The sequence below is a fragment of the Pseudopipra pipra genome, chromosome 2 (assembly GCF_036250125.1).
Source record: "Pseudopipra pipra isolate bDixPip1 chromosome 2, bDixPip1.hap1, whole genome shotgun sequence".
Classification (NCBI taxonomy): domain Eukaryota; kingdom Metazoa; phylum Chordata; class Aves; order Passeriformes; family Pipridae; genus Pseudopipra; species Pseudopipra pipra.
This window is the reverse complement of record NC_087550.1, coordinates 42,074,504-42,097,726: the sequence shown is the minus strand read 5'-3', so window position 1 is coordinate 42,097,726 and position 23,223 is coordinate 42,074,504. Positions and strand designations below refer to the sequence as shown.

The 23,223-nt window shown below is 40.9% G+C and overlaps 1 protein-coding gene across 4 annotated transcripts in view; it reads left to right on the top strand.

The window, feature by feature from the left end:
* Nucleotides 1-5,348: 5,348 nt before the first annotated feature.
* Nucleotides 5,349-23,223, top strand: part of PDGFD (platelet derived growth factor D) — a 147,519-nt gene continuing 129,644 nt past the window's right edge. For 2 of the 4 annotated variants that reach the window (XM_064645175.1, XM_064645172.1), the window contains exon 1: nucleotides 5,350-5,924. In XM_064645175.1, the coding sequence (XP_064501245.1) occupies nucleotides 5,795-5,924 (130 nt within the window). In that variant the 5' untranslated portion in view covers nucleotides 5,350-5,794. Of the gene's footprint in view, nucleotides 5,925-23,223 lie in introns of all 4 variants that reach the window. The other 2 variants (XM_064645173.1, XM_064645174.1) reach the window with 2 other exon arrangements.

The window sequence follows — 23,223 nt, the reverse complement described above, 5'->3', positions numbered from 1 at the left end:
TAGTAAAACATTCCTAGAATTTCTCTAAAATTCTCAGTGGTAGTTTTCTAACTCAAATCTATTACATTGAAGACAAGCAAAACCTCATTTTGACAGGTGCAAAGAAATTGATCACAGAAATAATCCAAGTGGTTAGGTAGAAGTTACTAGGGTATGCAGACAGCTGTTTTGCTAAGTCCAAAGCAGTAGGTTCAAATTACTTGCATCCAAGTATTAGGAAAGACCAAGCAGAGGATCCTGATAAACCGCTACTGTTCATTCACAGCATAAGATCCAGAGAGAAAAAAAAAACCCTAAATCTTGAAAAACAGTAATCAATTACTTGAATTACTTAACATTTATAGTGGGTGATTCTCTGTCTCAAGAGACTGCAAAATCAAGTTTACTCCTGTTTTAAAATCAAGGTTTTTTTGGTTTGTTTTTTTTTTTTTTTTTTTTTTCTGAAAGATACCATGCTAACTCTTGAGTAAACAAAGCGGGAGGTAGGACAGTAAAATGGTTTGGCTTCTTTATGAAACAAGTCAGAAAGATCTCTTTAAATCTATGAACTTGGGAACTGGGCTACAGAAGAAATGCAGTCTTTTTGAAGGTATTTCTTTCTTACTGAGAAAAACCTATGAGAAAACTTAGTCCATTCTTTTTAAACCTGAAATCTAAATGATAGTTGTACTGATACAAATGGGGGCTAAAAATCCTACTTAACCTCAGGAGGACAATATTTCTTATATCATTGTGGCTTATACTCATTTTTTGAAAGCATGACTCTGAATATTGCATGCAGGACTATGTGTCAATTGGTACGGTTGCTAGGTACCAGTGGGACAGTCTGAGTGATATAGCAGTTTCTCAAAATTTAATGTATCAACATGTTCAGCTTGGGATACCATTTTTCTCTCCCTCCCTGAAGGAGATATGCATGTGGGTGCAATATTTGTCTCTTGACATTTGCAGTGGTGAACTAGCCAAAATTTACATAAAGATAGGTGATCAATCCTATCAAACACAAAGCCAAGCACTACTGCCCTCACTTGACTGCCCTCCTATATAAAAGAAATCACAGTACTTCCCAGAATTAATCCCTGGAGGTATGTTTTTTTAGTTGTCATCTTCCAATGATCTGCAGAATCACTTAGAATTCACCTGTGGCTTATAGTATGTAACATATAAACATGCTTTTCTCTGTTTTCTCACTGATCCCGTGGGTTCCTAAGCACAGCTTGAAACCACTTGACTGGTTTTAGAAAAACATCAAATCTTGTCTTTCACATTTTTAGTGGTGAAGAGTATACAACTTTGATATTTCCATAACTTTCCACGCTGAAAAGTGTGCCTTTTACTTCTAACCTTAGTTTATCTCTCTCCAACTTTCACTTTGATATGTCATTGTCCACTAGATGGAATAGTGTTCTAGAATCAATATCCTACCTCTGGGAGGTAACTGTGACCCCTCTGATTTTCTCCTAGATAAACTAAATGGCTTGTGATTTTTAAGCTTTTTCCTAAATGGCATGTTTCTCAATCTCTAACCAATTCTGTGGTTTTCCTCTCAGTGTTTTTCACTCTATTATGGTCCTTTCTAAGACTTTATTCACGGGAACTTGATGCAGCAGTCTAATAATAACAGAAGAGAGCATAATGCCTCTACTCTAATTGATATTCCCTTTCTTAAATAAATATCCAAGAATCCCAGGGATAATGCACAGGGATCTTGGGGTTTGCTACTTAATCACCATAACTCAGATGTTCTAAGGGGTGGACACAGAGTACATCTCTTCTCCATGGACAAACTGTATGGCACTAGAGCATCTCCCAGCCAACAAATGATAACAGGGAAGGTTACGGCCCATTGACTTCCTCAATAATCCACCCCTGCAATTTTTTTCTGCATCAGTTCTTTCTAGCATTAACTACTGTACCATTAACTGTGAACGTATTTGGTCTGTATGCTCTCTCCATAGTCAGTCGCGAGAAACTGGACTTTCCAGACCACCACAGCATAACTGCCTAAAACCGCTGGGCTAGAGTGCCCTCTGATGGGTATCCAATTCTCTCCATGAACAATGAGAACCTGCGTGACAGGCTTACACCAGACACTTTCAGAGGATTAAAACGAGGTCGGGTGGATGCCGCAGGCACTGGGCAGTGCTGTCATTGGCTATTTTAAAGCATGAGCTGCATAAGGACTCAGATTTACAGTTATACCCAGTATCTACATGTCTGTCTCCACATTTCTATAAATCATCTTATTACTTCTCCAAGGTTTTTGTCATCTTCAAAAGTCATCAGTAATGACTGCATTTTTCCCAGATCATTGTTGAAAATGCAAATCAATGAAGAAGTAAAAAACTAGCCTAAGTGGTGGTCTCTTAAAAAGAATTCATTTAATAATGTTTCCCTTTAATGTAAACTTTTTAAACTTGTCACTTAACAAGCTTTGAAAACATTTAGTATGCATGACTTTCATTCCATATGATTCAAGTTGTGTGGTACTAAGTGGTACCTTATGAAAGTCCTAATTTGATTCTATTCTGTTTGTAAACCAGATTTCCAAGTCAGCATGATAAGATTTTCCAGGTTGATTAATAATTATATTATTTTCCTTTTAATTTTTATTAATTGAGTTTCATATCAACTGTTAAGGGTTTTTTTATCAGGATCCCAGTTGGGCTGACAAATTTGTAATTACCTCTGTTATCACACTTATACATCAGTACCTCCTTTTGTGCAGTAACCATGATTTGCTATAGGTCTTCCTACAGAAATCATCCAGTGCTTTAAATTATCCCGAACCCTTAGAATACAGATTAGCCAATGTGCTAGAATGTTTGCCAGAAAGTAAAGAACCAGTCATATGCTCATAAAAATGTCTGAGCATAATCCAAATTTCTCACCCTTTGACAGGGGGTTTTGTGACACTTTATTATAAAGATGCTCTTTTAATTTTTATTGGGTTTAGTGATTTTTAAAGTGAACTGAGAAGCTGTAGCAACAGTGATTTAAGTGTAGGCCTTTTCAACAGAGGTTTATCACCTCACGTCAGCCTTGCTGCTCTGTCCCAAAATCTTTCTCTACACCTCTACATCAAATTGAAAAATCTGGGATTTTTTGATACTGAGTGCAAAATAAATATCTGTAGTTCATAGGGCTGGGCCTCTATTTTGGACCCCACAGTAATATTCCATGGCTGTTTTTCTGACCTGAAAAAAATACTTCTCTCTTCTGCTACAAAAATATATTTTGCTTTAGAACAAAGAATGGCACCATCCCATGCTTTGCACAGGGAAGAACAGAAATGTTCCATGAGCATATGGTAGGAGTTATACACAGTTCCTCTTGATATATATCAAAGCCATTGGTGGTAGAATCCACTTGCCTGTTTTCATCACTGTCTAGTTTATGAGGCCTCATGCTGTTCTGCTTGAGAATTCTCTAAGCAACAGAGAAAGTTGCAGAAGCACGAATTTCATCTTATGCGCCACAACACTATGTACTCTTAAAAAAAAAAAATAGTGCTGAGGAAACCTCAGTTCTGTGCCCTGGTCAGCTTGAGGAAGTTTAAACTTCTAGTCTTTATTAAGCCAGGGAGCACCGCAGTCAAACATCTGTGGAATATTTAAGGCAAAAGCCTGTTCCACTCATGTCAAAGCTGGACCTGTGCAGTCAGGAAGGCATAGGGCCAGATAGACTTTAGTTCCAGACAAGCTCTTAGGAAGACATATTATATAAGAAAATTTATATAGATGAACCTGGGTACAGAAAGAGAAACAGCCTTGGAAACAGTGCCCTTTCTTGACTGAATTATGCAACTGCTCAGATAATGTCAAAACACCTTTTGTCTGACTTTTTGGTGGAAGGTAATCTGTCCTTTCTCTTCCTCTTCCACCTTAAAATGGCTACTCACCCGAAGACAACCAGTTATGGATTCTAGCATCTCGAGTCTAAGAGAGAAGGAAGGCCTGAGGACAATAAGTAAAGCACAACTTCATCAGGAGGTTGTAGTAAAGGTCAGGATATTGACCACCTTCTTTTATGTTAAAAGGTACTTGCACTCAGAATAGAGCTAAGGAGATAGGATTCTATTGGCATTTTCTGCCAGTTCCTTGTAAGGTAACTGGAAAGAGGCAGACTTACTGACTGGATGAACAAAAGACATCTCTGGAGCTCCCCCATCCTCATTTGGTCTATGTCCTCTATTTGACTTTCTGTTTCTATTACGATGATTGAATCGACCACCTTCCCTCTGTTCGCCCAGTTCCCCCCCTGAAATGGGCACCTAAAATGTAGGCACATCTGCTCACAAATGAAGGACAGTTGGAGCCTTTCCATTATCTACCACATGGGAGCAGGATTAGGTTCGCTGTCAGTTTTGGGGAACATGAAAGGGATAAAGAAGCATGAATTATGCATAACAGAATTGCACCCTACTGGTTTCTTAAGACATACAAGATGTTTCAGTCCCATTGTCATCCTAACATACTCTCAGAGAAAATGCTTCACACAGCCAGAGGCAGTTCTCGGAGTGTAGCAAGACTCATCCAAGACTCCTGGTATAGCATCGTATTGACATTCCTCTTCTGCTAATGAGGTATGTTTCACGTTGTTAAAGGTCTGGCAGCATGTTACAGTTTGCTAGACTGGCTGAGACTATATGAAATGTCTCAAGAAATAAAGTGAGTAGGGAAGGATTAATTAGAGAACTGTTAAAAAACCTGAGTGGGTTTTTTTTTCTGCATCTTCCTTTTGATTATTTTCATTGCAGCTAATGGAAGGAAAGAGAGTATTAAACTAGCAATCTGATCACAACCCTCACATACCTTTGGTTTAGACCCAAAGTCTTCCAGGCAGTAATACAATCTTTTAATACCAGACCTAATTGAATGAGAGTCTAAATTAGTAGGAATTACCTTTTTATGAAAGATTTTTGACAGTACTTGGCATGACACAAGAGCCCATCTATTTCTCCCAGGGACAACTGCGGGTTATCCAATTTTCCTAAGTCTCCTCACCCGCCCTGGTGCAGTTCGGTGGTTTGAGTCATTCAGTCCAGAGATGACTTTTACGTGGCCACCGCGGGGCCGAGCGTGACGGGACCCTCGGGTACGCGGCCTCTTTGCTGTCGGGGAGCCCCTGGCACACGGCTCCCACCGCACCCACCCGCCGGGAACCCGGCGTTCGCACCACCCCTCCTGCCACTCTTTGGCCAGAGTGGGGACGGCGTGGCCGGTAGCTCAGGGAGGGCCCGGGCACCGCTCCCGCCCCCTTCCCCCGGGCCGCCTCTCCCCCCCGGCCCCCGGCGCGGAGCGCGGGGCTCCCGCCGCTCCAGACCCCGGCGGCGGCTCCTGCCGGGCGGAGCGGGGCTGGGCGGTGCGAGGCGGCGGGCGCAGCCCCGCAGCGGCAGCTCCCGCCTGCCACTGGGGCACGGCCGTGCGGGCCGAGGGGAGGGGGCGGCGGACCCGGCCCGGCCGCTCCGCACCTCCGCCGAGTTTGGCCGGCCCAGAAGGGCAGCCAAAAGTTCAGCATGCAGGAAGTTTGGAGGCAGCTCGGAGAGTAGCGCGTCGGCGGCGACTGCTGCTTCCCGTGCTCTGGGGTTTTGCTTCTTTTGCGGGGATTGTGCCATTCCCCCTCCGCCCCTCCACCCCCCCACCCCCTCCCCAATACAACTCCCCCAAACACACAAGCAACCCGCAACAACAAAAAAGTCCGGCAAGAGGGAAAGAACACGAGCGAGGGAAGAACCCTCGGCGGGAGAGCCCGTTTCTTCTCAGAGACACGGTCCCGCTCGCAGCTGGTCCCAATGCAACTGCTCATCCTCCTCCTGCTCTACGCCGTCGTCTGTGCGAACTTTTGCAGCCGTCAGGGGACCACCGCCCCTGCCCAGAGCGGATCTATAAAAGCCCTGCGGGCCTCCAACATCAGGCGAGATGGTAAGTGTCCTGCTGCTTTATTTGTTCCCAAGGGCTGCATTTGTGGGGGGAGCCCTGAGCGAACCTCTAGGCTGCTGTTCTGTCCCGGGAACGGGGGCCGCATCCCCAGGGGAGGACGAGGGTCTGTCTGGGTGGAGGTCCCGTCCCCGAGGGGTCAGCCGGGGGCATGGGGGGCAGTCCCTGAAGTCTGGTCCTTGGAGACTGGTCCGGGAGCGTGTGGCCAGGTGGCAGCAGGGACGTGTGGACTGAGAGGGCGGCTCTGCCCAGCGACTGAACCTCCGGGCGGTCCCAAACTTCTCAGGGCAACTTCGAGGAGGTCTCCTGGGACTCGGCGGTGCCGTCAGTGTCCCCTCCGGGCTGCGGCCGGCACCTCGCTCCTGACAACCATCGGGCCCGTGTCCCCCGTGTGACTGTGATGTGCCGGCGGCGGGGGCAATGCCGGGCAAACGGCGGGTTTGTGGCGGGAGTGTGGGTGGTGGGCGAAGCCGTCGCCTCAGGGCTTCTTGTGGGAAGTGGGGCTCCTCTCCCAACTCCCCCCCTCCCACCCGCAGCCGTCGCCGCGTTTGGCTCCTGTAAGGGCTGTCGGGGTGCCGCCCTCCGGGTGGGAGACTGCCTCGACTGGAGGGTCCCAGGGCTCGGGGTTCCGCTGGGTCTGCTGGGCAAGCAATGCCTCGCCGGGACTGGCTTCGTCCCTTGTGATGCCCAGGGACGGTGAGCACCCTGCAGGGCGGCCGCGGGCTCTCGGATACTGCCCGCTCGGTAGGAAGAGTGGTGTCAGCTGGCGTATCTGAACTCTGGTGGTGTTCCCGCCGCTGCCAGCGGAGGATGCCCTGGACAGCCGAGATGCTGCCGAGGGTCCGCAGCACGGCTGAGTGGGACGCAGGTGCCTCGAGTGAAAGGGCAGCGTGGCCGCGTGCTGTGGCCCTATGGTGAATGAATGGGGAGGCTGCATAAAAATAGCTCTGCTGAGAATCTACCTCTAGAATCCACACCTTTCGCTTTGGGAAGAGTGATGAACCTCTCACTGGGAAGCACCCTATTGTGTTCCAGCCTCACGTGGACCTGCTTTTGCACGTTGTTGTGTACCTTCTTACAAAGCGAAATGCAATATTTGTCCCTGAAAATGAACAAAATTAAGTTCAGTCTTCAAGTTAACATCTTTCAGTTGACAGAATTTATATTTTTTTATAAACCCTTTTCAAAAACCCAGTCACCTGACATTCCCAAGACTGTACTCTGTATTTACCAGTGCTTATTTTCCAGCATGTATACAATGCATGTAATGGGTATATAGTTGATTTAGGATGATGTCTATTTCAACTTTGGAGCCATATTGAACCTAATAATCTTTTGTATGCATTTCTAACCACTGAAAGAAGGCATAGTGAAGGTGGACAGTTTTTTTTCTTAGAATTGAGATATTGAGTCAAGCAACAAGACAGAATTGCAGTTCATTCTGTTACAGAAATCCAGTTAAATCAAATTAAAAAAGTAATAAAAGCATATATGTGTTATTTCTGTTTCATCCTTTAAAACTATTATGTACCTTATCAAGCTTCATGACTTGTAAGCCTGCCATCTTAAACTTCGTAGAAGAACTGGGACCATCTCTGAAATAAACTGAACAAGTTTCCATTCAAGTCAAACTTCAAACAAGCTTCTTTATAGAAAACTGCAGTGATTGACTTAAAACATCAAAATGTGTTTTACTCTGATCTCCTCTGTGTAGTCAATGAAGAAATCATTAACCCCTAATATAAATAAAGTTTTCATCTTAATGGCAGTGTGACAGGTGTTTTACTCTGCAGAGGACTTCCTGTGGTGAAGCTGCTTCTTGGAGAACAAGCTTCTGAAATGATTAGTTAGTTGCTCTCTTCCTAGTTGTGATCATTTAATGTTATGATTAGGCTTTACACCTTTAAAATTATCTGAGACAACTTGTAGTAGGTGAACTTCGTGTGTACCAGGTGGACGAATACTGGGGCTGCTGGCAGATCTATATGTAATTATATACTGCCTTTCATCTTTCCTGAGTCATGTGCTAGTGAGTCCTACAGCCTACAGAGGTAGTGAAACATGCCCATGCTGAAGTCAGACACCTCTGCAACTCTTTACTGGATAGCCATTTACTGAGGAGGGTAACAGACTTTTAGTCAGACCACATACAGCCCCTATCATGCCTTGCTCTCTTTCTGTGCTTGGGAATCTGCTTGATTTTTCTCTGTGAAGACTTTGTGTTCTGGTGTGGCCAGTGGAGCTGGGCATCAGGTTACAACATCCAAAGCAGATCAACTGCTGGTCCCCCTGATTTTACTCAAACGAACCAAACTGTTGCTCGAATTTCTTGACTAAAGGTCTGTATTTGTGCAGCCAAAGGTTATGAGTGGTATTCCAAATGTTGCATGCATGTGACGAGCTCACAAGCAGTGTTTAGACCATGGTTGGCTGTAGGCCACTAAAAGTATTTCTGTCTTTCATAATTTGAAGTGGTGTTTTTGCGTTGTTTTGGTCTGAAGCAATGATATGGAATAGCATTAAAGGCATGTCAGTTACATCACTGAATGAGATGGTATTTTTTGCTTTGTAAATATTTGCAGACATGACAATACAGAATAGGATCTAGGAGCACACAATACACTGGGGATAAATATGTTCCAATAGTCTTTCTCAAAGCACATAGAAAGGATAAAAAGTAATTTAATAATATATCCTGGGTTGATGATCATGATTATTATGTTGTGAAATTAAAAGAGATACTGAAGAGGAAGCAAGGCCTGTTCAGCTTTTTAAAAAACATTATATCTTGGCGAGTCCAAGACCACCTACACTTTTTATTAAAAAAGAAAACAATCCTTTGGATTCTATTTTTCTGTTATTTCCAAGCAGGATAAACTAGTGAGACTGCATACATGGAGCTTTAATATGGAGACTTGGTCTTGCTTTCAGCCAAAGTAAACCTTTGCACTCTGCGCAATTTGATATTGTCTTTCTTATTTCAGACTAAAAGAGGTTGGCCTATTTGTCATTGCTCTTACTTAAGACTGCTGATAAGAAATCTGTAGATGAGGGCAGCACATACAAAAAGTGCCATTTAATGGCTACCAAACCTAACCAGACTGTAATTTCTGCTGAAGATATTAAGAATATAAATAACCTGCTTACAAGACATCCTCTTGTCCCAGTGGAAGGACGGGCATTGATGACTCAGCAGTCCAGCGTAGCACTAATCAATTTTTTTAAGTGTCCTGGAAATGCCAGCAACACTTATAGCACAAGTAGTGATATTCACTTAAAGTGTTTATTTATGCTGTTAAGTCCTTTGAAGTTCATTGGAATAACAAACAGGGAGGTCTTCCAGATGCTTCCATTTTTCTCTTTTGACTCATTTTCCCAGTTTGCAGTATGCAGGTAATACCATATAATTACAAGAAGTCTTATATTTTGTTTCTCCTATTTTGGTTGTTTATGTATACTTGGAGATGAAAAGTGGGAGATAAAAAGTATTTATTTACACTATAATGTCTAACTGAAACATCATTTGCTCTTTTTTATCTGTTATTGAACAAACATTCACTTAGTCTAGGAAAGTATTCCTAGTCCATATCTTCAGACTAAGCATCACTACATATGTTTTAAACTTTAAACTCAAAAGTTTAAAGAAAAAGCAGACCAAACCAGACAGCATAGTGTCAAATCATTTCAGTATGTAAACAACTGAAAGCCATGGAATCAGTATCTTCTGATGTGGGTTTGAAACCATAACATCAGATGACTCAAGATAAGACTCTGTGCTGTTGTGGTTTTCATTAGGAACAAAAAAAAATAAAAAAGGAATTTCCAAAGTTTGATTTGCTTGTGCACCACCAAAATACGAAGAAAAATCGTGCTTTATAATTCTGGGAAACTGCCAACATCTTTTGGCTCTTTCATGGCCAGTACAAATGGATGTGTGCCATTAACTCTACCCTCTTCTTCCCTGCTTTGGCCTGTGCCTAATCATGAGGAAAAGTATTCGGTGATTTAGTCAGTATTCTCTCACCAAACAGGGGTCAGGAGTCTGATCTTGGGAGAAGATACAATTGTATTGTTTTCTGGGTTTTGTTTGTTTTGTCGTTTGGTTTTTTTTTTAGATTAAATGTGGAACAAGTTGATATTAAACGTCCCTCCAATCCAAGACGTTCTATGATTCTATGATTTCGTGATACTGGGAGAAATTCTTTACTGTGAGGGTGGTGAGGCACTGGCACAGGTTGCCCAGAGAGGCCTGCTTAAGGCCAGGTTGGATTGGGCTCTGAGAACCTTGTGTAGTGGAAGGTGTCCCTGGTCATGGCAGGGGAGTTGGAACTAGATGATCTTTAAGGTCCCTTTCAACCCAAACTATTCCATGATTCTATGGTTTTGTGTTCTCATGTTTCCATGATTCTATGAAATGTCTCTGGTATTACTAGTGATATAGGAACCTCGGGTTTGGAACACACTTATTGAGTTCTTTTATAATAGGCTTGTATACATTTTTTAAAGGACTCTAGTAACATAAAATTGTGTCAACTGTAAAATGGATAGAATAAATTTGGTTTTATAGGCTTTATATCCCCAATTTCGTAGATTTTGTATAAAAATGTGTATTTTAGGCTTCATCAGTTATTTTTAAAAAAACCTTAATAATTTCCCTGTAGTAATACACTTTGGTCTACAATTGTTTAATTGTTGATGTCTCTTATCTATATAATTAACAGTTTGGACTGAAGTATCAGAGGATATTGCATGAGAATTCCAACCCTGACTCAGCAGCAAGAAGCATGTAGGAATTCTTTAAAGGAGCTTGAAACGTGTTTTATCAGACAGATGTATATCATACAGTGAAAGTCACTATAAACTCCCCCACCAGTCTCTCAAAACATCGTGGGTGTTTTTTGGTGTGGTGTTATTTTTGTTTAGTTGGTTGGTTGGGTTTTTTTTGGTTTGGTTTGGGTTTCGGTTTTGGTTTTTGTTTATTTTGTTTTGTTGTTGTTTTCATTTATGTATTTGTATGAAATGGAATTAGGCCAGCTAATTCTTAAAAGGCTTGAAGAAAAAACTTGATAATAGTATTGCTTTGACTTGTAGAAACTGAACAATGCTGAAATTTCTAAAATAATGTGGAGGTTTTTCCCACCGTGATCTCACAGAGATGTGTTTTATAAAACATCTAGGAATAGGCATAAATAGAAAACTCATGGGGACTCAGTGCAATAACATTCATCATATGCTTAACTTTGAGCATCTTCCTAATTCCATTAAAATCAAGGGGCACAGTCGTACAGGATGGTGTAATAAGAAAGCTTGAACAGCTTATATGTAAGTGAGGTGATGTTGAGTAAAGCTAACTATATTTTATAATGAACCAAGTGTACCAACATTTACAAAATTAGGAATCATAGAATCATTTGGAAAAGACCTCCAAGATCATTGAGTCCAATTGTTTACCCAGCACTGCCAAATCTGCCACTAAATCATGACCCAGAGTGCCTCATCTACACGTCTTTTAAATACCTCCAAAGGGTGGTGACTCAACCACATCTCTGGGCAGCCTCTTCCAATGCCTGACAATCCTTCCAGTGAAGAAATGTTTCTTCCATCTTAACCTCCCATGGCGCAACTTGAGGCCGTTTGCTCTGGTCCTCTCACTTGTTACCTGGGAGAAGAGACCAACCCCCACCTCACTAAAAGCTTCATTCAGGTGGAGAGTGATAAGGTCCCCCCTGAGCCTCCTTTTCTCCAGGCTAAACAACCCCAGCTTCCTCAGCTTCCTCATCAGACTTGTGCTTCCTCAGCTCTGTTTCCCTTCTCTGGACATGCTCCAGCACCTCGATATCTTTCTTGTAGTGGGGGCCCAAAACTGAACACAGGATTTGAGGTGCAACCTCACCAGTGCCTATTACAGGGGGACAATCACTGCCCTGGTCCTGCTGGCCACACTATTGCTGATAAAGGTCAGGATGTGCAGCACTTGGCACTTTGCCTTGTTTAACCTCATACAGTGGCCATTAACCCGTCAATCCAGCCTGTCCAGACCCCTCAGTAGAGCCTTCCTGCCCTCCAGCAGATCAACACTCCTGCCCAACTTGGCGTTATTTGGAAACCGACAGAGAGTGCACTCAATCCTCTCGTCTGGGTTGTCGATGAAGATATTAAACAGGACTGGCCCCAAAATCAATCTCTGAGGAATCCCACTTGTGACTGGCTGCCTACTGGATGTAACTCTATTCACCACCACTCTCTCAGCCCAGCCATCAAGCCATTTTTTCATCCAGCAAACAGTGCACCCCTCCAAGGCATAAGCATCCAGTTTCTGCAGGAGAATACTGTGAGAAACAGTGCCAAATGCTTTACTAAAGTCCAGGAAGATAACATGCACAGCCTTTCTGTCGTCAAGTCAGTGGGTTACCTTGTCACAAAAGGAGACCAAGTTGGTCAATCAATACCTGCCTTTCACAAAGCCATGCTGGCTGGGCCTGATCCCCTGGGTGTCATGTATATTCTGTATGATAGCACTCAAGATGATCTGTTCCATGACTTTCCCTGGTACCGAGGTCAGGATGACAGGCCTGTATTTCCCTGGATCCTCCTTCTGTCCATTCTTGTAGTTGGGCGTCACATTTGCTAACCAAATGTTTCTGGGTTTGCCACCATTTCTGGTAAATGATGGAAAGTGTCCAGGTGAACTCTTCTGCTAACTCCTTCAGGAGCCTTGGTTAAGATCCCATCCAACCCTATAGACTTGTATCTAAGTGGTGTAGCAGATCACTGACCATTTCCCCTTGGACTGTGGGGGCTTCATTCTGTTCCCTGTCCCTGTCTTCAGCACAGGAGGCTGGATACCTGCAGAACAACTGGTCTTACTATTAAAGACTGAGGCAAAGAAGTACCTTGGCCTTTTCCATAGCCTTCGTTGTTATGTTTTTGGCAGCTGTATTTATCAAATATTCTATTAAACTTAAAATGAAAAAAAAAAAATATGTCATAGGCATGAATATTTTTGTATATGCCTTTGCAGAATAAATGAAATTTGTATCTTTAACATATTATCTAATATGTCATAATAGATATGCACATATAAGTTGCATAAATTAAAGGACAGAAGCACAAGGAAGTGAGATTAAGTACACTTGATATAATTGGTTCCAAATTAGCATTAAAATCATAAAAATATTGTACCTAGGGATTATTTTTTTAGAATACAAGCCCTCCCCCACCTCCACTCCAGGTTTAATGTAATTTTTTGAAGTCCTAGTTGAACAATGAAGTGTTAGACAAATATTTGAGGCTAACTATTCTGGGTAATTAAGATCCTTTTTACATGATGTTGGTAGCTATGTAATTTATGGAATCTGGGTTGAAAGCAGCAGTTATGTTTGAAAATGGCTGTTAGTTTTGCTAGTCGAAGTTCTGAAAGTTATTAAAATTTTTATTAAGTAAAAAGGAAATTATTAGAAAAAGGATTATACAAGGCAGAAATTCTTTGAACAAAATAATATAGAAATTCACTATTATTATCACTATATTTCTGTCACTCCTTCTTTAGACTGGGTGTAAATACTATGTAAAAGGAACATATGCACAAAACGTATATTATTTGTACAGCAAGAAATTCCTTTGGTGAGCTGTAAATTAGAAGGACAGAGAGTGGCTTTCTTTTCATGTCTCTAATAATACTGTATGTACAAAAGATGCATCAAGAGTTTATGTGTTTTATGCTCCAGTCTTTTCCTAGGGATAGTCTTGATAATATTAAAATACATCTGCAGCAAATTACAGACCGATCTCTTTAAGAACGAATAAAATATCCTACAGGACTGGCTCTGAATATAGGAAAAGTAGGCCTCTGCATGCTATATTGTAGTCCCAAAGGCCTTAAAATACCATCTCCTTGTTGTCTCTAGAGCAATAATGGTGACATACAGAGGTGACTTCCAACCTTAACCATTCCACAGAGGCACCTACTACAGCTGAGAGGAGGATGATGATGGGTGGAATACACCAATTTTAGGAAACAGTGGTTGCCTTCCCCATCTCTTACATCCTGCTCTCCCTCTTTCCCACTCTCACCCCTTTTCCTATGCACAAGAGTAGCACAAACAAGAAGTCTGGTTCTCTCACATCTCTGGGCCCAGCTTGTCACTTCTCCTTGCCTTCATCCTCCATTTCTTGTGTAGCAGCCTTGTGTTTTGCCTACTCAGCTGAGTAAACTTGAGTTACCTGTCAGTGTTTGTAGTATGATCCCAACCACAGAGAAGGGCGGTGTGCCCTGTCTTTTTCTGGCTTTTGTGCAGCTCCAGGGATTTGACACAAGGGTATTAAAGGAGTCCTAGGAAATACCATGAAAGCTCTGTGTTGCCTTTCTTTGTAGTAGGAATTTGTCCTCTCTTGCAGCAAAATTTAGTAGTAATCTTCCAGTTGATTCAAGTTGTATTCAATAATTGCCTCCAAAAATTCTGCCGTATTTGTAAGGTTGATTACATTATACCACATTTTGGATAAAAAGAGACCACTTATATCACTGCTTCTGGTGAGGATCTCCTGGCTAAAACACTGGATTCTGTTAGGTTGTTCGGCCCTTTGTTTCAAATCAATCTCCTGTTTACAAAGCTAAGGAAATAGCCTGTTTACACTGTAAAACTGGTGATACTTTCTTTTGGGAGTTTGGGTTTGGCTCTAATATTTTTGGTAGTGAATAAATCCTACATGATCTTGAGCTTCCTATTGTATTTGAGTAATCTTCAATTTCATGCTTCCTTTTTGATCCGTGTCCCACACTGTGAAGGCCAACATCCCATGTTTCTGCTTTGGCAGTTAGAGCTCTGCATATTTGGAGATTGTGCAGGAGGACACATTTTACCTTCTGTTCAAACTTCTTGCCAATGTATTTTAACCCTGCTGTGCCTTGGGACTTGATAGTGTTAAGACTCTGTAAAAATATTTATTAAACACTAAGTCCATGAAAAACTTGAAAAATAGCCATCTTGACCTTTGTTGCACTACAGTCAATGACAAAGCTTCCATCAGTGCTTATTGCAGCAAGGTCTGGCTCACAGTTCACATGAATTAATATAGGATAAAAGAAAATGCCTCAGAATTCAGTGATGAGTTTGTTATAGAATCTGAGTCTGTTTAAATTGAAAAAAACTCTAAGACCAACCATTATACCAACACTGCTAAGCCCACCACTAAACTGTGTCCCTTAGTGTCACATCTACACATCTTTTAAATACTTTCTGGACTGGTGACTCAACCACTTCCCTAGGTAGCCTGTTCCAGCGCTTGACAACCTTTTCAGTGAAGAAATTTTTCCTAATATCCAGCGTAAACCTCACTTGAGGCCATTTGCTCATCCTATTACTTGTTACTTGGGAGAAGAGACTGATACCCACCTTGGTACAACCTCCTATCAGATAGTTGTAGAGAGCAATAAGATCTCCCTGAGCCTCCTTTTCTCCAGGCTAAACACTCCCAACTCCCTGTACTGCTTCTCATAAGACTTGTGCTCCAGACTCTTCCCCAGCTTCATTGCTCTTTGGATGTGCCTCAGCACCTCAGTTTCTTTCTTGTAGTGAGGAGCTTATGCATGTAAGATTTACAATGCTTACAGTTAAGATATTCAGCTAGTGTCTATACACTGAAAAAAACCAAATCCTTTGCACTGACAGAGATGAAGGGGTAAGGGTAACTGATGCAGTTACAGATTGTGTAGCAAAAATACAGAACAAAGCTTTGTGCACTCAAATGTCCAGTTGCTTTTTCTCCTGTACTGACTACCTTATGTGTCATCCACAGGATATCCTACAAGTGACTTCAGCTGCAATACATTTCTAAATAAGACTGTAAGGAAACCTGTCAGTATTTTTCAGTGTCTTGTATTGTTTCTGTTTGTTTTTTAGTTTTACAGAGGCTGCAAGTGTAATATGCGTGGGTTTCTGTTACTGTTTCTTCTTGGATCAGTTGCAAAAGATTTTTTTCATAGTTGAATGTATTTCTAATCTGATGTGACTCACAAAAATAAAGGAATAAAAATAGGTACATAGAATGTTGGTCACCAGAAGTACTGTGGAATCTGGAGAGCCTTTATGTACTGTTGTGCTTGAAAGATAAATTCTTCTCTTTAGCAAACCAGTGACAGTACTGGTGCATGAGAACAGCAAGTAGGTGGTGATAATGCCTGGAGATTCTTTGTGGAGTGGACCATCACAGCTTCTTAATTGTAATATCACAGCAGGGATAATCACAAATAGGAATGATTTCACTAACAGATCCAGATGTCAGTAAAAAGATCTCCTTGCTGAAACCTACAGAGAATTTGCTACTTTGAAATTGATATAAAGCCCCAAAGTTATGGCGCTGTTTTCGTGGATCAGGTTGTAGGCCTGTTCCCTTGCTCCATCAGTCACCTTCAGATTGCTTTGTTAGGTTGCTGAATGTTTGGCAGTTGGCACAGGAGGATGCTGGTTCGCTTCACTGCTGTCCATATGGTGTGACCTGGCATTCCCAAACTGTCAGTCATGCATGTATTGCTGTTTTTCCAGTAGGATGGCTTTGTAGTTGGAGAAGGGGAAAGATACTCTTTGCTTCTTTCATCCTCCTAAAGGAAAAGAACAGTTCCTCACCTGGATAGGCTTGGTTTTATTTTTGTTTGGAAATAATACTTGTCACCCGGAAGAGCTTAATGGTATGGTATGCATTTCTCACTGATTCCCATAATTAGATGTTGGAAAGTTAAACTCTTAAGTAAAATATAAAATTATTGCATCATGTAGTAATGATCTGGCTACTCGTAGTATGTATGTGCTCTGCCGTTACATAAATAGCATGTGCAAACATTTGAACCTCTGGAGTCAGTTCTCTGACAGTGTACACTACTACATTTACTCTACAGTATACTCAGGGTGTCTTGAGTGGTTTCTCTGAGAAATGGGTGCAGTGACAACCCCACCTTTGCAGCATCATTGAGTAATGCCAAGGTGTCTTGGGTCTGCCTTTGGACCTCCATGGCAAAGCCAGGTTTTGATGTTACATCCCCATCTCCATGCATACAGCCTGCCTCTCAAAAGACGACAAGAAATGAGTAATTCTGTTGGCCACATGACATCATAGAAACAAGCATCACTCCAGAAATAGACTTTTTTGCACCACAGAGGAACCTCATGCCATGATCTAGCATAGATTTGAGGACTGATCCTGTACCTGTGTTGTTCTCATAGTGGAAAGCAGAGGAGGATGAGAAGCGGATCTGTGACTGTTCAGCCTGCTCTTTCCCCACTCCAGTAACTGGTCACAGCCTTGCTGGGCAGTGTTCATTCATTTGACAACATTTTTCTACAGGCGGTATCGCTCTATGGTGATACTTTTTGTTCCACTGTAGGGGTTGAACCCTGGCGGCTTGAAGAGCCAGAAGTGCCACTCGCAGCCGCCATTACACGTGGGCAAAGACTGGAGATCCTTACCAGGGTGCAGCCATCCTTAAAATGGTGTGGCCTTGCTATCTGTACTGTCTCACCTCCTGTCTACTTTCCTGCTCAGAGTTTTTGCCACCACTGTTTTTGCAGACTGAGAGTTATGTGACGTACTGTGGTACAATAACAGGGTACCTGGATATCTAGTTTTGGGGAACAAAGAATCATACAAAATGACAGTGTGATGTCCTGTATAAAAATCAAGTACCTTGGTTCTCACATGCTTGCCTGAAAATAGTTTCAGTGGCATGGGAGTTAAATAGCAGTCTCCTTGCCAAAGAAAGCACAGAACAAAACAGGGAAAGCTATTATTCCTGATTTTGTTACTTTGCACTTTTGTTCCCTGGGTTTGGTTTCATCTAGTGCATAAGGATATAGAGGAAGGGCATGAAGAAAGAAATCATAATGACTTGATCTGTCAGTTCAGTTTATTTTTTTGAAGAATGACTTTAAAGGCTTTTTTATCAATATGCACAGGATATTTTTCAAGGCTTGCATGTGCACTCTTTTATTTTTGTACAGGGATCTTGTCGCAGGATTTGTCGCCACTGACTATGCCATTTCCTGATGCTGCTGCTATTTTTTGTGCCATCACCAATGCTTGCAGGACCTCAAGTTAAACCTTGTCAGGCAGATTACTTTTAAAGCTTACCTTAGGCAAGCCATTAGCCTCAAATCGATTAAGGAAAAAGTGTCACCTGTTTTTCTTATCAAAAGTGAGTCAGAATGTATTTCTATATGTGCTTTTGCAATGAAGTGATTGAAAATTTAAGTACATGTCATTGTAGTTTTGACAATGAATTTCTAGCATTTCATTTTCAAAAAGGCCTTCAAAGGTATTTGGCCAAACCAGAACTGAGCTGCCTTGTTTCTTTTTAGGGAGATAGCTAGCCTAGTCACCTAATGCAACTTCTGCTTCCCTTCTGTTTCCACGGGTAGGAGACAAGAATTTCCTTTGGTTATTTAAATTAGTATTGTAGATTTTTCTCTGTGGCTAAAGCAAAACCTGAACTTGAGACAAACCACCATGAACTCCACAGTATTGTCATTTTGCTGGCTTGATGTTCTTGCCAGTTTAAAATTGCATAAAATTACCAGATAAAATAGAGGATCCAATGCCAGGATCCAACTGCCTATGAAACCAGGCAGTTCTCAAAATTGCTTTTGACAGAGGCTCCTTCACGTGCAGCAGCAGCTGGCACAGCTTTTCACAGAGTGAGGGGGACTGTTGAAAGAGCTGACTAGAAGAAACCCAGAGAGCTCCCACTAGGGACTTGGCTGAACCTCTATAAGAAAGCTACATATGGCATGCAAGATACTCTGTGCTTGCTTACGATGGATACTAACAAAGAGTTATTACCCATAACGATTGCTAAATGATTTCACGTGGAATGTCCAATTTTTTTCTGAACATATGCATCATTTTTCTGTTAAAAAGTTGGTACATTTTGACTTTGACTGTCACCTCGGGTCCAGAAAAAGAAAACTGAGAATAGACTGGCAATACTGGAAGCTGAAGATTTCTGGTACCTGTCAAATACTATATTCAAAACAAATCACTGTCCTCCCAAAATTTTTACTAAATATATACTCTTAAAATAAGGCAAAGGAAAGCAATCAGAAAGAAAGGAAGCATCAGAGATATTTTCTTTTCAGTTCTTGCCAGGCCAAAAAAAAAAAAAGTGTAGTCAGATCACTAAATGTGTGGCGCACAGGTTTAACCTGAAATATACTTTTAGAAAGAAATTCAAAATCACATTAGGCACAAAGTTGAATTGACTAGACAGCCCTGTTAAATGTACAAAATAAAGAAAACAGAATGAAAAATGGTATCTTTCATTTTGTTAGATTCATTGTAAGGCCTGACATAGCAGGACTAAAGGGTAAAATCATGGATATTCAGCCAGGTGCATTACGAGCCATATACTGAGTGCCAGAGGGAAAATGGGGAAAGAGCTGCTGCCCTGCCTCACTTTCCCAATTAATCTTCCCTCGGGTGTCACAACACAGGGGTGTCATTTAGATAATGAGTAAGGCAGAGAGGCTTGAAGGAGTTGGGCTGTGTGCAGGACTTCTCCTTACTCCCTGCTGAACTAAGTGCTCCATGTCTTGCTGGTGAATGTGGAAGGGCATCCCTTTGTTTCAGTGTGCACTGTACAGGGCTCCCTGCTGCCTTCTCCCCTGTGGCTGAAGAACAGAAGTCACAGCTTAGCTCTGTGTCAGCAAGCAATCTGATATATTTCCGGATTTGACTTTCTACATCTCCTCCATTCTGCATCTCTTGCTAAGAAAATGATGTCCCTGCTTATTGCAGTGTGGTTGGACTAGACGACCTTTAAAAGTCCCTTCCAGCCCAAACTATTTTTGATTATATGATTCTGTGAAAAACAAGTGACGTGTTCAGTCTCCGTATTCCTCACTGAGCTGTGTGGCAGAGACAGTCCATGTGCATCTCATGTGAGGTGTATATATATTTTCAGCATTTTTTGTCAACGCATGCCATTTTTACTTCCTGCAGAAGATGGACAGTGTGTGTAGATCCTGTCTTCACTTTGTTCCCAGACTGGGAATAGTGCAATTTTAAAGATTGTGGGATTGTGTTCAATTTGTACAAAAGTGATTTACTGTACCTGTGACCTTATTAGTGTAGTGTGATTTCAGCTGCTGCTCACCTCTTATTAACGACTGGTAAATAAAATGCTAACCTATTCTACAGTGTCTGTGTTGCAAAAGTTCAGGTATTCAGATAACTTAATTAGCACTAGTTTCCCCAGTACACCAATTAGTTGCTCAAATCTGACAATTTTTAGATATCTTTGCTGAAAGCAGTCAAACTGTAATGAAGCTGTTAGTGCCACTGTGGTTTAACTGAGGTCTGTCTTTCCAGTATTAACTGGTATCTTTACATTCATATTCTGTGCATCCATATTGGACTTTTAGTAGAGAAGAGAAGAGAAGGAATAGAACTGGTTAAACCATGTATAAAACAATTATGGCTTTTCTCCCTTCTGTTGACAGAAGAGAAAGGAATACTACAGAAAACATGAGAGGGAATGTGTTCATGTGTGCCTTCCTCTAGGTCTGTTGTCTGAAGGCTGTCTTGTATGCAAAGGAGGAAGAATCGATAGAACACTGTATCTAGCACTATATCTCATAAATCCATCAGGATCACTCAGTCAAACTGGGACAGCAGCTGATGCTGTCTAATTTTAAGTATGTAAACTATGAGTTACTCTTTTACAAGCTTTATTATCCTTCAGTGGTTACTGTCTCTGTCCCTGTGATTATTCTGGCAACTTCTAAATTAAAGTATGGATACACCTTAGACAGCTCCTCATGAAGAAGTCCTCTGCTGCAGGGTTTTTCAGGCTTGGATTCATCATGCCACTGTTATGTGGAAATCTTAGAGATTCTTTGGAGTTTTCTGGTTTCTAGCTCTCTCAAGGATCTAGTTTTGAGACCTTAACTTTATTCCGTAACCTTCTCCCACAATCTGTTGTTCTAAGAGAGGTAGTTCCTGTGCCTGTGTGTCTAGCAGCAAGTCTGTCTATGGAAAGGTAATCAAATGCAGTATTGCTTAATTCTGTTGTAAATGTCTGTTTTCGTAGAGCGTTCTAAAGATAATATGCAGCCTCTATGTTGTAACACTTGTATTTCATTCCTTTGGCCTTTCCTGCAAGAATAATTACATAATCCTTTTCTATTTGCCTCTGTTTTGCGAAGAATTCCTGCTATGGACCATATGACATTACCAGCCAATGAGAAGGTTCCTATGTCACTTATAGTTAGGATTTCTCTCCAATAAATGCAAAATTTTATGAATTCATTTAGTTTCACTGTCCCTGGTAGTATGCATGGATCTAAGCTGACTCTGATCTCTCAATAGCTGGGACCTAACTCCAGATTCAGGTATCTAAATGACACTTTTTTGTTAACAGGCCCTACAACCTCTTATATAAAATCTATACAGAATTTTTATTGTTCTGATAGACATTGAAAAACAGGTTGTGCTTTTTTGCCTCTACACTTTTGGAGATATCTGGTCATAAAACTTTTATACTACAGTAATAAATGAGTTGTTCTCAGCTATAATGCTGTTTTATATTTCAATGAAAATCTTTCTGATCCTATGCTGTTTTGAAGAACTGATGTCATGTCGTCATATGATCTTAATGAAATTAATAACATTGTGAAGCTCTATTTACTTTTTCATATTGTTTACATCTATTGCACTGCAAATTGATTGCTGGTGGAGCTGTTATGTTCTGGAGACTATTCTGCACAAATCTTCATGAAATCTGCAAGTTTTTCTTTATGATTAAATATAAATATATTTTTCTTAAATATAGGGCTCAATTGTATAATAAAACTATTATTAATAAAAATACATGCTATCTAGTTTGAAAAAGGAACCCATTTGAAATCATGGCAACATATTTGAAGATGTGAGCAAAATATAATACTTTGCAAGATGTAACACGTGGTATTGCATAACTGCAAAATGCTCTTTCATTGTGATATGTCAAGTTCTACTACTTGAAATGTTGCTGTTTTCTTAATAATGTGTGGAACTGAAGAACTGTTTTTATCTCTTGAGGTCAGGAAAAGTTTTGCAACCATAACACAGTAGAATGCAGTTCATTAAATATCAGTATTGTCTATATTTACAATAGATTGAATACTGGTGTTGGGATTTTTTTCCAAAATCTGCAATCTTCAATTCCCACTCTACAAAAATTTTGCTTTCTTTATATCTGGTTTCAATTTACCTGACAATTGTAGAGTGAATATTTGTTTTTCATTTTGTTTAGTTCATTCAGAATTGAGAAAGCAGTTTGAGCTTACAAAAGCCCCCAAACCAAACAGACCACAAACAGAACAATTGGTTTTCTGTTTCAGTCCATAAGTAAAAAAGCAACTACAAATGTATGAAGTCAGCAATGCAGAGAAAACCTGTCAAAATACAAGTAGGAACACACTTGCACAGATGATTTCAAAAAGGTTTACATTTTCACTTCATTTTATTTTGAAGCCCATGAATCATTTCAGAAATATGGCTGCTGCTGTGTTAATACAAATAACAGGACTTCATTAATAGACAGTATTTTCTTTTTTTACTAAGTCTAACTTATGAAAATCTTAGGCAAAGCAATAATTTTCATTATTATGAGTATGTTCTCTGAAACCTTAAAAATTATAAAATTCAGGCTGCACAATATACGTATGGTGAGCCAAAGTACCGCTAAATTTTATTAGACATAGCCCATCTTCCTAGGGAGCAGAAAGAATTACTTGATCTTGTGCTGAGTTATATTTAATTGTGGACAGTGCGTTCTTGATGTTTGTATCTTTAAATATTCTTTCTAAACAAGCAATCCTGAAAAGTAAAAATGAAAACTTAGATTAAAATTAGAGATACAAAGCTACGTTTCCTACTAGTACTAGTGTCTTTAGATCCGAGCTGAAACCTCAGATGTGATTGAGTCTATCTGCCCAGCTCCATGGTAGATCAAAAAATAGGTAATGAAGTCAGTAACTTTGTCTCAGGTCCTGGCTGCAAGCCTTTGAAAAGTGTGTATGTGTACGTATGTACATACATCTGTATGTAGGTGTTGGTTTGCCTTGTGCTTTGCTTATACATTTACACTTAGATTCAGTCTGTATTACTGCTTAAATTAGGCTAAAATGCAACTGGTAGAGAAAAAAGGTTAATTTTAAAAAACTTTGGTTGTTTAAAAAATGGGGCATCTTGTTAAAGCTTCCCTTATAATTGAGGGGCAGAGAACTGTTCATCCCATTTGTTTTAGATGTCC